The 16,681-nt window shown below is 57.7% G+C and overlaps 1 protein-coding gene across 3 annotated transcripts in view; it reads left to right on the forward strand.

Moving 5' to 3' along the window:
- The first annotated feature begins 530 nt into the window (after positions 1 to 530).
- The window catches only part of DLG3 (discs large MAGUK scaffold protein 3), a 78,045-nt gene continuing 61,894 nt past the window's right edge, over positions 531 to 16,681 (forward strand). For all 3 annotated transcript variants that reach the window (XM_075435289.1, XM_075435290.1, XM_075435291.1), the window contains exons 1-4: positions 531 to 594; positions 2,624 to 2,755; positions 10,084 to 10,235; positions 11,849 to 12,004. In XM_075435289.1, coding sequence (XP_075291404.1) covers positions 579 to 594; positions 2,624 to 2,755; positions 10,084 to 10,235; positions 11,849 to 12,004 — 456 coding nt within the window. In that variant the 5' untranslated portion in view covers positions 531 to 578. The remainder of the gene's footprint in view (positions 595 to 2,623; positions 2,756 to 10,083; positions 10,236 to 11,848; positions 12,005 to 16,681) is intronic.

Here is a 16,681-nt window from a genome sequence, read left to right on the forward strand (position 1 = left end):
GGGCGCCGGCTCCCGGAGCAGCTCGGGGGAAGGGGAGCGGGGCTGGGGCTGCAGGGTGCCCGGGGCCGGCGGGACCGCGGTCGCGCTGCTGCGGGGCGGGGCGGGGCGAGGGGAGCCGCGGGGCTCGGCGTCGGGCACTTCGCAGCGAGGCCTTCAGCCGGGAAGGGGCTTCGGGCCAGTTTCACTTGTTCCTGCCTGGTTACGTCAATAAATGGGGAGCGGTGGCAGACCCCGGAGGGATGACTCGGGCGCCGCTGCCCTTACCCGCGGGTCCGGGCCCGGCCGGGCAGGCGGGGGTGCGCGGCCCGTCCGTGCCACCTAGCGCCAGCGCGGGGGAGCGGCGCCGGGGCCGAGCGGCGGGCAGGGAGCGGAGGCCGAGCCCGGCGCCGGGCGCGCTGCCGGGGCTCCTGGGGCGCGGCGCCGGGCGGGCTCCGGGCGGCGGGGCGCGGCGGAGGCGGTGCCAGCGCGCGCGGGGCGGCTCCTCGGCCGGTTCCCGCGGGGCGGGGCGGGGCGGGGCGGGTTCCCGCGGCCGCTGGCGGGGCGGCACCGACCGGAGCGGCCGCCGGGTCGGCGGAGCGATGATCCGCCGGGAAGGTAAGGAGCGGCCTGCCCCGCCCCGCCCGGGCCGCCGTGCTCAACAAGTGTCCGCCGCACCGGCACCGGGCTGCGGCCGGCGCCCCGCGCCCCTTTCCTCCCTCCCTCCCTCCCCGCCGCGGGCCGGGCCCCGGCGCACCCCCGAGGCTGAGAGTTGAGCACCGGGTGCCCCGGCTTCCCGCCCTCCTCGGGCCGCGGGATGCTGTGCTTGCGGCACCCCTGCGTGCCGTGGGGAGGGCGGGTGTGGGGGCCTCGCCGGGAAGGACCCCCTGGGAGGGGGACTTGCACCTTGAGGTGCGGTGAGATGGGCCCCAGACACCCCGTGCGCTTTTCTGGGTGTCCGTCTGTCCCCTGCGCTGCAGGCTCAGCGCTTCCCTGGGTTGGGTGGTCCCGGGCCAGCGCTGCCCCGCTCCGGCTGGCTGTCACCCGGTGCCGGTGGCCGGCAGTGCAGGGGTCAGCACGGGCTGCGTGCAGCTCTTTCTGTGCAGCCTGGCCTGGGGTGGGAGCTTCACACCGGCCTCACAGTCTCTGTGTCCCGGTGTGGTGGCCCCAGTTCTCCACCTGCTCCTTTAGCTTCTGCTGGTAAGGTCAGGAATGACCAGGCGGAGATGACTCAACCCTGCTTGCGGGATGCTGGGCAGTGTCTGAAGCCACTGTCTGATCTTGCAGAAAAGGAAGCCCTTAGTGATAACATAGGGCTGGGATGCCCATAAAGCCCAGTAAATCTGGAGCTTGGGGAAGTCCCTGCTTTTCCTGGAGCCAGCATGGAGCCCAGCTCTGAGCAGGAGCTCTTCACGCTTCCCCGGGCTCCTTTCTCTGTTCTGCTCCCATGATGAGTCAGTGTGGGCCGGTGACACAGGCAGGACCCCCTTCCCCTTTTGGCCAAGGAGAACTGGGAGGGGACCCAGCTGCACAAGCTAGGATAGCAGGTGGCACGCACCCTGGCAGACACAGGCCGCCTTGTCTGATGACCTGAATTCCCTGCCGAGAGCCCGGGGATGAGCAGGGTCATCCTTTCTGCATGAGTTGCTGGGTTAAAAGATGAGTCCCCAACAGTGGCAGGATGGCTCCCCCGCCTCCTCACACAGACGCTCTTTGTCTGTGGGCTGCCTGGGCGATAAAGGGAAATATTCACTGATAGCGCTGGGATGGGCTCAAGGTCCATGGGAGCTCACCACCCTCCTGAGAAATGGGTCACATCTGGGGCTGGAGCTGGACTGGCAGCTCCGGGCACCTGCCCAGAGAAGCATTGAGGTGTCCTGGTACAGAGAGATCACAGCTCCACTGGTTTAGTCCAAGGTTGTCTCACAGCTATGGTAAGCCCAGTCTTTAACCAAAGCATTGCTTCACAGCAGCCTCCAGCTCCCCTCTGGGTCAGCATCCCTCCTTCCCTGACACCAAGGCATCACACTCCTTTCCCGCTGTGTCTCCTGGTGACCCAAGGCTGCTTGCTACGTGGAGCAATTCTTACACTTCACCCTGCAGAAACCTAAGTTTTGCCACTCGTGTAGCTCAGCAGTTCACGTGTCTTGTGCTGTGTGAGTGGGGCTGCGCTCAGCTGTGCTGCAGCCATCTGACCCCGCATGGGAGGCTGCAGCTCCTGCAGGTAGTACTCGTAGCCTTGTGCATCTGGCACACATCCAGCTCCTGAATGGCTGCTCTGCCTGGGAGGTGGCAGAGGTGCTCAGGTTGCCCAGTGCCGCGGGGTTTGGAGGTGAGTCAACCTGGGTTTAGCCCCTGATTTTCAGGGTTGAGGAGGGCCAGCAGGCAGAATCACCTCCCCCCCGGCCCCTGCCCAGCTCTCCACCGTGGCCACTCTGCACCTTGCGGCAGGGTTAGCTCTTCCAAGTATGCGTAAGGAGGCAGCTTTTGTGGCTGGCTGTCTCTTAAAAATCCAGAGCGGGAAGGCAACTTGAGGCATTGTCCAGGGGAGGCCTTTGCGCTGCTCCAAGGCTGCACTCAAGCCTTCCCTGAAGATGTCTGTCCATCCTTCAGTGTTAATGCCTTGTTACTCCTGTCATCTCTGCAGACACTGAACGGGCAGTGGAAATTCTGACCAGGTACCAAAGCACCCTGCAGTCCCCAGAGGAGCAGGAGCTAAAAGCCTCCATCGGAAAAGTCTCGCACGTCTTCCAAAGTGAACTCTTCCAGGCTCTGCTGGGTAAGCCCCTGCCTTGCGGTCCCTGCGGCTTTGTGATCAGTGGCCTCTCCGGGGGGCCTGATCCTGCACCGGTGCCTGGCACTGACCAGGCTGGGTGCATCCTGTGCAAACACGTGGGTACCTGCCAGGGACCTGGGCTGGCTTTCCCCTCCAGGGCTTGGGCAGGAGATACTGGGGGTCAGGGTTGCAGTCACTCGGTGTTTGTGACATGAACGGGATTCCTCAGTCAGGTGATTGTGGACAAGGGGTAAAGCCTTCTTCATCAGGCCATGCCAGATCTGTCCAGTGCTTGCTAAAGGATGCTGCTGGGCCGGACCAGATCTACCCAGCACCCGCTCGGGGATGGTGCAATGCCACGAGCACCCTCTGCACAGTGCAGGCGTGGTGTGGCCTCAGCCAACCGCCGGATTTCTAGCTCTGCTGCCGTACCAAGGACACCCTGCCACGGGCCTCGCTCCTCACTGTGCCCCTCAGCCTCATCACAACCTGCTACTTTCCATTCCTGCTGCCGACCCAAAGGGAAACTAAATTTTTCTGTCTTTGAGAGAGAATCCACATGTACCCAGCTTCTTTTGGAGTATCCTGGCCTTTCGTGCATTTAGACCCACAAACACTTGCAAGTAATGCACTGTGCAAGCAGCTCCATTTCACACAAGAAACAGACTTGACGGCGAGGCTTGTCTTGGGGCTGGGCACCAGAAAATGCCGTTTTCAGTGCAAAGTCCTCCTGTGGATTTAGACAAACACAGCCAGAGTCTCGGCAGACTCTGCAGCTTCTGCATGCAAGATGCATGGCTATCTCGCTGAATGACATCATTTGAAAACGCACTCTCTTTGCAAGGTTTTTTTTTAGAAAAATGAAATTTGATGGTTTTAGACTCTGAAGTTACTCAGCTCCATTCCCTGCCAAAGCAGACGAGATCTTGGCTGTCTAGTTTCACTTAGGACACTAATTTTGGAAGTAACCCCAGAGAACCATTTGCAGAAGCTGCAGTGTGCTGAGAGGGGCAGGACCTCCCATTCAACTCCTCTCCTTAAGTCCTGCTCGCTGTGGGCCTCAGGGAAGCTTGCACAGCCCTGATGGTTTCTGTTCCCAGGTCTCCCGGGAGAGAAGCCAAGTTTCCCTGCTGAGAAGGAAGGGAAAGCACCCCAGAAGCTCTGCACCCCAGAGAAGGACCCATGCCTGGGGTACAGAGCTCCATGCATGGTTTGTGCCTCATGCTCAGTGTGTTTTGACCCAAGGCTGTCTCAGCCCTGGCACTCCCACTTGCCATCGCTCTCCTCTCTTGGCAGCTCTCATCTTTTCTTCACACCTCTGCAGCCAGAGACCCAGTTCTGTGCCTGCAGAGCCCCACGTTGCCATTAGTTCCTCTGTGCTTCAGGTTATCCATTGAAAATGGAATACAGTCATGGGATGAGCAGTGTGTCTTAAGCTATTTTATACTCTCCTTTGCTTGTCCTTGCTGTTGGAGCATCATCTGGAGGCTTTCAGCCCTAACGTGTCCTTGTGCAGGGCTTGCACTGGGATGTGTGTGCCATTGGCAGCAGAGATGTGGCAAGGGAGGGCTCTCCAGGGCAGTGGGCCCCCATGCCAAAAACCAGCGTGCATCTCCTTTCTTGCCTCTTCGTTTATACAACCCACTTTCAAAATGGTCCCCAGCCCACAGTTAGCCCCGTGCTGGAGGCAGTGGTCCCCAGCAGGGCTGTGATCGCCATGGCAAACTTGACACGAGCTCAACACCCCTGACTGCTTTTGTGTGCTCCCCCAGCCCTCCCTGGGGCTGTGTGAAGGCAGCAAAGCAGCTTTCCTGAAGCCCAGGGCTGTTCATATTAGTGCAAAAGTGTCATGGAGAGAGTGTAGCTGGAGAGAGCGTGTCCACGCACACACCGAGCTGGCTGCAGTTTACACGCTGGCACGCAAACGCTGCACAGGCTTCCCAGCTCCCTGCTTTAAGCCATCTGTCTTGGTGTCCTGTCAATGCTGGCACGAGGGAGTGTCACTTGATTGCTGGTGACCTTTTCAACTGGTTTAACAGGATATTAGTTCCCCGTGCCAGAGCGAGCTTTCTCTAGATGTGTTTACCTAGCTAGGAATTTACATTAATTACTTCCGTCCTCCTTCCCCCGGAGCATGGGTTTGTGAATTCCTCTGTCCCTGTGTGGACACGTGTGATGCTGTGTCTGGCTGCGTGCTCGCTGCGCCCACACACAGCTGCCACACAGCAGGGTCCATGGTCCAGACCCGCTGGAGCACGGTGACAGCTCTAGGAGGGTCGTGGAGTATTTCTATTGTATTTGCTTTTCACCCACACCACCCCTCTTTTCCCAGTGGGCTGCTGTGTCTCTGTCTGAAGTTTGCTTGGAGTCACAGGGCGGGTTCGGAGTTTATCCGAGACAGGAGGATTTTCAGGAGAGCCCTGGGTAGTCCTCCCAGCGCAGAGGCTCCCATCTCGCTGCTTCGTGCCATGCCAGATGTTTCTGGCTCCGGAGAGGTCTCAGCTTGCAGAGGTCCCTCTTCTTGCAGCCTTTCAGCAACATGGGCCTGCTTTTTTTTCAGCCTCTAGGGAACATGAATGCGTGAGCACAGTACATCCCTGTCCTCAGATCTCATCCTCCTACACTTAATGCTCTCCTAAGGCGTGCATTGGCCAGCTTGAGCTTGAACACCAGAATGCATTGTGCCATAGTACAGCTGCCAGGAGTGCCAAACGTCATGAAGTTTTCCAAGTTGGTCCACATGAAAAATGCCGGGGATATGGCTTTCCATATGCTTTTTTTAAAGAATAAGCTGTTTTGTGGACTCCAGAAGCCCCAGATTGCTCCAGGGAAGGATCTGCTGGGATGTTCAGATAAAGCCTGTTTGGTGTCCAGGGCTGGATGTATCTGTTGCTGTGAATGTGCCCAGTGTTGCTCTGCACAAACACTGTTTGCTGCCAGACTCCTCTAAGCACAGCACAGCCCCTTAAACCCTTGTGACCACCGTGCCAGACTCCACTCCCTCTCCCAGGAGCTGCCCATGCCGTGCGGCTCGCTGACCCTGCCCGGACGGTCGTGCCCCGGCGGGTGCCTCGGTGGCTGGTTCGGCACAGCGCAGCGATGCGGGAGCTACTCCGCGCTGGAATGCACCAACCCGTGCTCTGCACAAAAGAAATTCCTTGGCGGTGCAGAGGGAAACAGACTGTGCTGGCTCCCTCCTCCTGGCCCCTCTCTGCCTGCATCTGAGGCCGCAGAGCCAAGCACGTGACTTGCAGGGAAACCGCCCAGCGAAAGGACGCTCGAGGAGCCGGGACTCGGGGACACTGGGCTGGGGTGATCGTGGCCCTGCTTTCTCTCTGCTCTCCAGAGCCCCTTGGGGAGATGCCTGGCCCTGTCTCGTGTCACCAGGGAGGACGGGGCTCGCACGCAGAAGCAGCTCCCTGACCTTTCCTTCGCAGAGCTGGGGCTGAAAGGAGCCGTTGTGCCATCTGCAGCGGGTGAAGCCAGGCAGACAGGCAGGGTCTGTGTGCGCTCGGCCACCCCGGCTGCCAGCAGCCCAAAGGGCAGCGATATTCCCGACAGCCCTCTGGGTTTCAGCTCCTCGTGCCCAAGTGGTGGCTGCACGACCCCAGTGAGGTTCTGTCAGCTGCTCGGGGCCCCCAGCCGTCTCTTACAGCTCCTTTTACCCCAAAAAAGGTTCCCCCCAGTGAGCCATGCTGCTGCGGAGGCATGAGGAGAGGGCAGGCTGTTGCTGACCCACGGTGCTTCCCCGGGTGCAAAACTCCAGCCGGGAGCTCAGCTCACCAGCAGCGCTGCTGGGGTGGTGGTTGCGGCTTCACCGGGTGGCTGCAGGAGCCAGGGTGGAAAAGTGGAGGAATCGGGAGGATTCCCAGCCCTGAAGACAGCTCCTCTTGCAGATTAGCCCTTAGCCAAGGATGGAAACTTGTAGCCTGCTTGAAGTCTCTGCTGTGGCAACCGTAGGTGTAAGTCCTCCCTACAACAGCGGGGCCACGGCTGGGAGGTTGGTGCGAGCCTGGGGTTTCTGCTTGGGGTAAATCTGCGGTGACGCAGCTGGTGACAGCGCACACGTCAGGGAAGAAATGGCATTTTCTGGAAGTGCGTGTGCTGGCTGGCACAAGGGCGCTGCGTTAGCCCCCAGGTGCTGGTGCTGTAGACATATCTAATTACACTTATTTGACGTATTGACCCCAGGAGGAAATTGTTAGACAAATTCTAATCTCTGTAAATCTTGAGTTACTCTTCCTTATTAGATCCAGAGTGGATTCACTCTGTCATCAAACAGAAATTCGGCTGTAAGGCAGAACATGCAGCATCATCTTTTGCTACCACAACACCCCCTTACTGAGGCTTTTCAGGTAGCGCTGCTCTTAAAGCGCCGGGTGTGGCAGACTTGTGTGCAGCTTGTGATGCCCGTAAGACATGAAGAAAACCAGCATATATTCAAATTATCTTTAATGCCACATGGATGTGTGTCCTAGAATGTACTCCTGTCACAGCCGCACCCTTCACTACCTGAACCCCATCCCCAGATCCTGAAACTCCTCTGGTTCCTGGTGCCACCAACGATTCCTTCTCCCAGCAAGTGTCTAAAATGGGCTGAGGGTTTTGGGGGTGGAGCGCGGTTGCTTCAGAGGACGAGCTTCCCGCTCCACAGGCACCTTGCCAGCCTGGCTGCCCAAGGCTGTGTTCCTGCAGCAGATGGGTGGCAAATGGGGATGCCGGCAGCGGTGCACCCCTGCCACGGGGCTGTTCAAATCCTGTTCTCGTTTTTGCAAAGTTTTGCGCTTTCCAAGCGTAATCCACGCAGCCAGGAGCCCCTGCTATCCCGTTACGCAATGACTGTTTTTATAACCAGAGGGAGAGATGTTTTTGCATGAAAACAAAGTCCCGTTTGTCTGGCTGTGTGCTGACTGCTTGCTGTGACCTCACATCTAATTTGGGAGGGCTTCAAGGGCTGCCAGCAGTGTGCTCGGCACCTGGGGGGCTGCGGAGGGGCTTGCCCCAGCGCGGTGGGTGGATCTGGGGACTCCCACTCCTCCCATCGTTGCCGGCTGCCCTATTTCTCCCGGGGCACAGGACAGAGCCTGGCAATGATGCAGCGCGAAGCAGCAGCTCCAGAAGCAGCAGCTCCAAAAGCATCGTTGACGCCAGGCAGTGGCACGGTGCTGTCTGGACTCAGGTGGCCACGTGGCCTGGCTGTGCTCCCCGTGGGCACAAAGCCACTCTCCCAGCAGCCGAGATTTATAGCAGCTTTCTCCCTGTGCCTGGGAGGTCACCAGGCAGCCCCGGGGAGCTGGATGGTGGGGCTCAGTGCTGCTCCCCATCCCATCTGCCACATGGACGTGCTGCTGCAGTGCATGGGCATGTGGTTAAGCACAGGGAGAGGATAGAGACTTCTGTCTGGGGGTGCAATCCTGCTTTGTGAAAGCCTCCCAGATAAACAGCCTCGGGCAGTGCTCAGCATGTCCCTGCTTACGCTGCCCAGCACCCACCAGATTTCCTTTGGAAATCTTTATAAGGTGGGAATTTAATACCCCGTGGTGCCTCGGTGTGGCATAGTTTCAGGTGAGAAATCGCACACCGAAGGGCTGGGGCAGCTCCTTCATCCCTGAGCTCACGGGGAGTGCCAGGGGAGTGGCCACGGCCCCCCCCCCAGGCTGAGACCCACCACTTGCCTTTGGGGTTGACTGCAGAAGAGGGGCTCTCCGGCCTCCGCAGCAGCAGGCACAAGTACAGAAAATAAACTCAGGTTCCTGCTGCGGCTTTCCCCACTCCGAGTGCTTATTTATGCTGCCGTGAATTTTTGGCCCTACCAGCTCCGCCAGGCTTCCTGTTTCCCAGGTACTTGAAGGGATTTATTACTTTTTTGAGCCTCTGGCGAGGCGTTTACCAAGCTCTTGGCTGACCTTTTGGAGCTTTACCTTTAACCTGGCAGTATTTACCATCCTTTCTGGTTTTCTCATTTGGATGCAGCTTCAGCTGTTTAGATCAATGTCTTCTTGCTTTTAAAGCCTCCCTTCCCCTGCAGTCCAGCGTTGCTTTCCTCCATTTTGCCTTTGGAGTATCCTCTGGCCAGGCACTGTGCGTTTACTCTGATGTCCCCATGGGGTCTCTCTAAATAGGCTCGGTGCCTCCCACAAATGTTTTACCCACTTTGTTACCCCTTTCAGTTTCTTCATAAAAAAGCTTTTCACTGTTGATGTAGTTCCCTTTCTGAAATTAAACACTTCTGCGATGGGTATATTGGCTCTCATTGCTCCTACGGCGGTGCTGGATCTGGAGGTCCACCTGGCTCTGGAGATGAGCTGGGCGCTGCTGGGGGCTGGCAGCTGCCGGAGTGTGTGGCAGTGGGGGCTTCCTTGGGGAGGAGCGAAGCCCTCTGCAGCCCTGCTGCTCCCTGCAATCCTCCATGTGTGACTGGGAGAGGGTAAAGTGCTCCTGGCAGGGGACAGTCTGGGCTCCCGCAGCCTCTCTGGAGCTACAGCTGGGCAGCAGCTGCCGTCAGGTCCCGCTGTCACCTCGTAACTGTCTCTGGAGCAGGGAGGGTTGGGATACCCCATTCTTGCACCACTCTGTGGAGCCACTACGATTTACAGCAGCAGGTCCTTGGAGCCCAGGGTGAGGATACCTGGCATCTGCTTGTGGCAGTGTGCAGGTAGTATCGTGCCAGGTGGGAAGAAGAAATTTATCAGGGAAGGAGCTGGGGATAACACAGCTGTAGCCATCAGCTTTAGAGCTTGTACACCATGAGCATGCTGTCCTACTGCCCTGTGCCCTCTCTGCCGGTCTCTGTGGGAAGGGAGCCCTTCCACGGGCCGGAATTGCTGGGGAACAGCGATGGGGAGGGAGAAGCCAGGCAGCATCGGGGCAGGTGGGCAGGCAGGCAGGGACTGCCTGGCGCAGGAGGCTTCTCAGAGCAGAAGGGACATGGGACCACGCATGGGGCTGGCACAGCCGGGAGGACAGCGGGATGGGGTGCGTTTATGATTGACGTTGCTGAGCACAGTTTGCGCTTAGTCCCCATGACAGGTGTGGTCATTGCTCTGTGGAAATGCCTGTGCCTTCCACAGCCATGGGGCACTGCGTGCTGAGCCAGGCGCCCCACTGCACTTCTTGCCGTGCAGGGAGGGCGCGGTGGGCAGTGTGGCAAGGGTAGGGAGCCAGCAGAGTCGCAGCCCAGCCCATCACCCAGGTGCCAGCCTCTCACAGAGGGCTCAGACTTACGATGCTCTGGGAGCAGAGCCGGTGGGCACAGGTGCTGCACCCCACACAGGACGCCGGCATCGGGCTGCCTCCCTGGTCCTGTGCACGTTTCTTGTGCTGTTTTGCAGATATCCATGAATTCTACGATTTCACGCTGCGCTCCGCACCCCTGCAGCCTCAAAGCCCGGACGCACATCACGGCACAGCCGGGGGGCCAGCGCATGGGCCCAGTAAGCCCAGCTCTGCGGTCACCCCCGGAGAGCCCCAAAACCTACCCGAGGTAAGAGCTGCTCCGGCACGATGCTGTGGGGCCAGACCCTGCATGCCCCTGCACGGAGGGGGACCTGCTGGCCACCGCAGCCCAGCCAGCTCACACTCAGGGTGTCTCCACGCCTCCTCTGTCACAGCTTGTCTCCTTAACGAGGCAACCTCTCTGGTTCACAAGTGTTAATTGAATTGTTCCTAATGCAAATGGCTTCAGCTCCAGCTCTGGTTCGTGCTCTGCTGTGGCAGCTGGATTAGTTGCTCCATTCCAACGCTGTCTCCCACGGAGGCATTTCGGCTCTCTGATCTAGCCACCTCGTGGCCTGCTTTTGATAAGTGAAGTAGGTTGAGTCTTTTAAGTTTTCCTTTTTGGATTTTTTTCCAGCTCTCAGATAACTTTTATCTCTCTTACTTGCATTCTCTTTAATTTTCAACAGCCTTTTATAAGATACGGCGCCAGGTGGGGAGGCAAGAATTGAGCGGTAGGGTCTCAGTTATCTCAAAGGCACCGAGGTAAATAAAATTGCTTTGTGCCTTTGCAGGTCCTCTTCCTGTCGCCCCCCCCACTGCCTTGAGTCCTGCCAAGGGATGCTGTGGGATCCACTTGAACTGGGGACACAGGAACATTTGTGCAGAAATGCAAAAATTCAGGGACTCCTCCTTTCGGTGAAGTAATCCTATCAGATAAACACCATATTTCTGCTTCACGGACTGAACTAGCTTCCCATCATATACCTGTGGGGACAGCAAATCTGAATGGCACACAGGGATGATGGAGCTGAACAATGTCTCCTAAGGAGGAACATTTTAAGGAGTTCGATGATCAAGAACACAGGGGACAAAACTGCCCACAATCAGTGCAGGAGATACCTGTGTCCCTGACTCAGGAACTATTCTAGTTTAATTTTTTCTTGTCCCCTTCACACTGACAGTCCCTCTACTTAAAGGCAAACTTGCAGATCTAGTCTGTGTTTATGAACGAATTTTTAGTGGTATTATACCATAGGCAGTGGGATCCTGCTTTGTTTGAGGGGGTCTCCTTGATCCATCCACCAGCAAGCTCTGCTGGCAACAGCCACCAGTCTCTGCTGCTAGACCAGTCCATGGGGCCCCAAGGAGATGTGGCAGTCAATAAGGACATTTAAAAATCAATGTGGACACAAGTGGGAAAGCAGCCGCAGGCCTGGTGCAGCTGGCATGAGGGGCACTCCTGCTTCCCCCGCAGTGCCCTGTGCACAGGGGGGACGAGCAAAGCAGCCGGTCTTGGGGCTTCCCTGCACTGACACAGCCCAAGCCCATCGACGCCATCAAATCCCTTCTCTTTTCTCCAAAAAATGCCTTTGAGGCACCTTGTGTTGCTGAAACGTGAAATGCAACAGGGAGCTGCCCCTGCCCAGGGGTGGGACAGCCCCAGAGTCCCCTGCCTGCAAGCCTCCACCGGCACCTGCGGTGACCCCACTGCCCACGGCATCAGTGCCGGAGCAGGCTGTCACGGGCGGTGGGATGCTCACAAAGGGAATATGAGCCCTTTGCATGGGGGAAAGCTCATTTTGGGTCTTCCAAAAGCAGTGGGAGGGCCTGGAGGCATCTGGCCTGCCCAACCCGCATGTACCCCCTGTCTTGTTTCAGGATCCATCCCGGGACAGCGAGCGGAGGCTTCCCACAGCGTCTGGGGACAGCGCGCCGGGGACGCCGCCACGGCTGGTGAGGGTGACAGCACGGAGGACGGAGGCACCGGCCAGCGTCTGCAGCCTGGTGCTCGGCTCTCGCAGCGCCTTGCCCCAGGTGAGCCTCCGTGCGCACCACACCGCGTCCCACTCTGCCAGCCCGGCCAGCGGCTGGCGCCGAGGGGACAGCACTGGGGCCGCGTGCCCATAGCACTGCGGGGACGGTGCCGGAGAGGCATTTTCCTCCACTGGGGCTGGCAGTGTTTCCTGATGGCTATTCTGGTGACGCGCAGGCTAGGAAATCTAGCAGTCACCTGTGCCAGGGGCTGGACGACACCAAAATCATCCCCTGGCGTTAGCATTTACCGTGGCCCGGTGTCAGCCCTCAGGGCTCGGAGGGCAGGTGGATATGGCGCCGAAGTGAAGAGGCTGCGTGGAGCTGGAAATCCTCCCAGCTCCGTCCCTCTCGCCCCCAGCGCTGGCACACTCCCACATTGCAGATTTCCATATTTTTTTCTCTGAGCTCTTAAATGGCAGGTCCATTCCTCAGCTTACCGGGAGCTTTTCTCTGCTGTCTTATTTACTTGGAAACGCTGTTGATTTGGATGTGCATCGTAAATCTCAGCTTCCTTCTGGTGCGCGTGCACCGTTTGGGCTATGCCTTTGAAGGGGGTTTTAGGGACAAGCGAAGGGCAAAATGCACTTTTGGGAGGCATGAAGTGGCCGGGATGGATGGAGCTCACCGCGGATTTAAAATGATATGAAAATGTTGGTTTCCTTGGCATAGTTTGAAATAATGATGGTTTGCTAAGTCGAAGTCTTCTTCTGAAATATTTTAAATATGAAAATTTCATTGCTTCTTTTCTTTCTTTTTTAAAAGTTTCCCTTCTTATTCTGGACTGCAATAAAATGGGTAATGCCCCATTTTTTTCCCCTTACTGTTTAATTTCTCCTTTTCCTCTTGCTACTCTCTATGTTTTCAAACATTCACCAAATCTTTAGCCATTTTGGAAGGGCGGGACGGGGGCTTTCTGAACACCACAGCAGGATGAGCTCAGCTGCTGGTCTCTGTTCGCCAGTGGGAGGGAACCATAACTGCAGATGGGGAGTCACGGGGAAAAACCCATGAGGGCTGAGAGCCTGCTCAGTTGGGAACAGTCAGATTTTAAGGGATTTTATTGCTGACTGTCCCAGGGTGTGGAGTACAGCGGCTCTTGCATCCAGCCCCAAATGCCTGGCTGAGTTGCAATATCTCCTTTAGCAGCAGCCACGTAGCTTTGATTTTAAGACTTCATGCAACGGGGAATCTGCTGTGTCCCTAGCCTGGCTGGCCTGATGGTTATTTATCCTTCCCATTAAAAATCTGCACTTTGCTGTTCGCCTGGATTTCTCTCGCTCTAGCTCCCAGCCCCAGGAAATTTTGCTGCCTTTGTTTGCTAGGATAAAGGACTGTGGCAATCAGAAATGTTCCCAACATGTAGGTATTTATAGATGCGTCTGAGTTCCCTCTTAACTTTCCCTTAGATAAACTAAACAGATTGGCTTCTTCACTCAGTGTGAGGCAGGTTGTTCCAGCCCTGAAATAATTCCTGTCATTCTTTTCTGAAGCTTTTTTTACTTTCAGCCTCCTCCTTTCCTAGCCTGTGTCGGTACGGGTCAGGAGCCGGTCCTCAGTGCCGGACACTGGCGCTTTCAGGGTCACCCATCCATGGGGACCACGGCTGCCAGCCCAGAGCAGGGGGTCACTGCCCCAAGAGGGACAAGGTGGTGGGGACCCGGTGGGCAGCACAGGGCTCTGGGAGGGCTGTGCTCTGGCAGGGCTCTCTCATCTGCAGCCTCCTTCATCCCAGAGGATGACCTCTTTACAGCCTGGCCACAGACAGAGCAGAGACCTGGAGGGGAAAAACCATCGAGATTGTAGTGTCCAGTGCTGGATTTAGCCATGCCTGTAGTCCTGCCCGAAGCTCAGCTTTCTGTGGAGACCCAGCAGCTTTCCTGGAAACTGGGACCAAGCAGTGCTGGAGAGCTGCAGGCTCAAGTGCTGCTCCCCTGCAGCAGCCACTGTGCTGGGATACAGGGGCCTTTGAGATGGCGGTGATCCTGCTCCCCGAGCTGTCATCTTCATCACTGAACACAGGCCTTGCCCTGGCAGAGCAGGAGCGTTTCCAGCAGTCCCCCGCGTCAGCGATCCGGACCATGACATGGGATCAGCTGTGCCTGGGGGCAGGCTGTGCCGATGGACTCCAGCACAGCCCTGTTTCGCATCCCTCGCTCCTGCATGAAGGCACTGAGGACACCTCAGCTCCTGCCCAGCATCACCTCCTGTGTCGGTTGTCAACAGCCCCAGCATGCAGGACAGCATCGGGGCTGGATAACATCTGCACACCCAGGTCCTGCCCACCTCCACGGTGACTTCTTGCTCCCCAGCCTTTGGTACGTGCTTTTTGCCATGGGCATTTCCAAAACGGGTTTCAGGGAAACACTTGAGATGGCAAATGGCACTTGGAAGAACCAGGGAAGCTTTTATAATAGGTGATATTTCATTCTAGGGTGGGAGGGCACCAGCTGCAGGGCAGAGCAGCGGCCTCCCCACCCCCCAGTGCTGTCAGCCCAGGAACAAGAGCTCTAGTGGACACCCTGCCACTGATAAAAGACAAGATGATGAACTGGCTTGTCCTGCCTGAAGTAAGTGCAATTCTCTTATCACATCCGTCAATGTAAATAAGTTTTCTGTTGTCCTGGCTTTGTCCTCTCCCCTGCCTGCAGCTCTCACCGGCGGTGATAGCAGAGCAAAAGCCACCGTAACCTGCTTTAGCCACGAAGACGCACGAGAAATAAATTGCCTCTCCGCACAAGTGCTTCCAGGAACAGGAAATTTTCTGTCTGCTGGCAAGGATGCGTGTGCACTCTGAGTAGCCCTGCAGTGTGCAAATGGCTGCTGCAAAGGAAGTGGGACTGATAAATACAGCAGCAACATGTGCTTCCTGACAGCAAGGCTTGGTGGGCTGACACCATCCCTCCGTTGGAAAGCGGGTGTTCAGCCCTCAACGGGGCAAAAGCAAAGGGACTCGGCCAGCTGAAACGTCCTGTTGAGGTGCTCAGAGGCACAATCCTACCTGAGCCCTGCGGTTTGTACGGTTTTATTTGCCAAATACTCCATTTCAACCTTTCCCTGGGCCCCGCAGTTGCCTTAGCAGGGCTGCTCAGGGCTTGTGTGCGTCTGCAGCGGGAAGACCCACGAGGATGATCCCGTGCCGGTGCTGCTTACCTGCGCTCACAGGCGGGCAGCATGGCTGCTGCTCTCAGTAAATGCCATTCCCATCCTCTGTGTGGGGAGCAGAGAGCAGCCAGCTGGAAAGATAAATGGAAGAGGAACAATGCCACTGATGAGCAGAAGCTCTGCGCCTGCGAGGAAGCGCTGCTCTTCCCTTACCACCCTCTCCTGCCTACCAGCATGGCTCTGCAGCCACTCTGACTTCATCCCTGTCACCACGCCAGTGCCGTGCCAGCCCTCCCATGGTCACCTGCCCGTGCATCCCTCCCTCCCTCCTGCCTGCCAAGGGTTTTGTTGCTTCGCTGCCTGACGCCAATGCCACAGATCTGTCCTTGCTCAGCCCGACAGCTGACACGGGGCAACAGCAGGTCCTAATGTGATGGAGAGAGCGAGCGAGGCTGCTTCAGAGGACAGACATTCTGTGCACGCTCTGAAATCGCCGGTGACTAGGAAACCTCACTGGCAGGGGCTGCTGCCGCTCCCGCAGGCTGTGGGTGCGTGGGATGCCACTGAGCGTGCCCGCAGCATGCCAGGTGCAGGCTGTGCTTTAGCCCTGCCGGGCTGACGCCAAAAATGTCCCCTTCCCTCCCTGCGTCCCAGGGAGACACAGCCCAGCTCTGCAGAAAGGCCCGGCGGGGCATTAGGAGCCCTCCCTGCTGCACCTGCCGCTGGAGAAGCTGCATCCGTCTGCTCTATAACCCACAGCTCAAGTGCCGAGAGGGTTCGTGGAGCTCCCTGGGGGGTTTGGCAGAGAGAGGCAGGCTGTGCCGCCAGCGTGGCGACCAGCTGTCTGCTTCCCCCATCTTTCTCTCAAGTGCTTTTTCCTCTTTCCTGATCTGCCTTTGGCCAAAGAGAAGGGCGTTCCTGTGCTCTGCACCTTTGCCTGGCAGGAGCGGCTCTGGGCACCCGCAGCGGGTTGGGATGAGACTGGCGTGGGGGGGATGCTGCAGCTGCAGAAATTCCTACTGCAAGCCCCCCACTCCCCCCTGCCCTGGCTGCAGCCCCACTGCTCTTCATTTTCTCTGCAGGGTGTGTGAGAGTGGACACGCCAAGTAGCTGTTAGCTATTGGAAAGAGCATCGGGGAAATAAAGCAGATCCCTGACGCGGGCGAATGTCTGACAGCGAATGCAGCCTCCCCAAGAAGCCCCCCATGAGGTTGCTTGGTTGCACGTGCCCTGCTGTCCCCACCACCCCGTGTCCTCTCTGTGGACTGGCTGGGCAGGCAGCCAAAGCCATCACTGCAGGCCAGACTGGCCACTGCTTCATCTCGGCTCAAGCCTGGCAGCATCAGCGCCACAACCCCAAAATATGGGGAAGTGGCCAACGCTCAAACAGTGGGAGCGGAGGAGCAACCAGCTCCCGGAGAGACCCTCCCTCCCCATTGCATCCCCATGTACCTTGGAGAGCAAGTTTAATTTCAGAGAAGCAGAGAAGAAAAGCAGCAGCCCACAGCCCAGAGGCTCCAGCTGATGCCCCAGTGTCAACTTGGGCTGCCTTGTACCTGGAGGTCACTTCAAGGC

This window comes from Opisthocomus hoazin, chromosome 14, assembly GCF_030867145.1.
Source record: "Opisthocomus hoazin isolate bOpiHoa1 chromosome 14, bOpiHoa1.hap1, whole genome shotgun sequence".
Lineage (NCBI taxonomy): Eukaryota > Metazoa > Chordata > Aves > Opisthocomiformes > Opisthocomidae > Opisthocomus > Opisthocomus hoazin.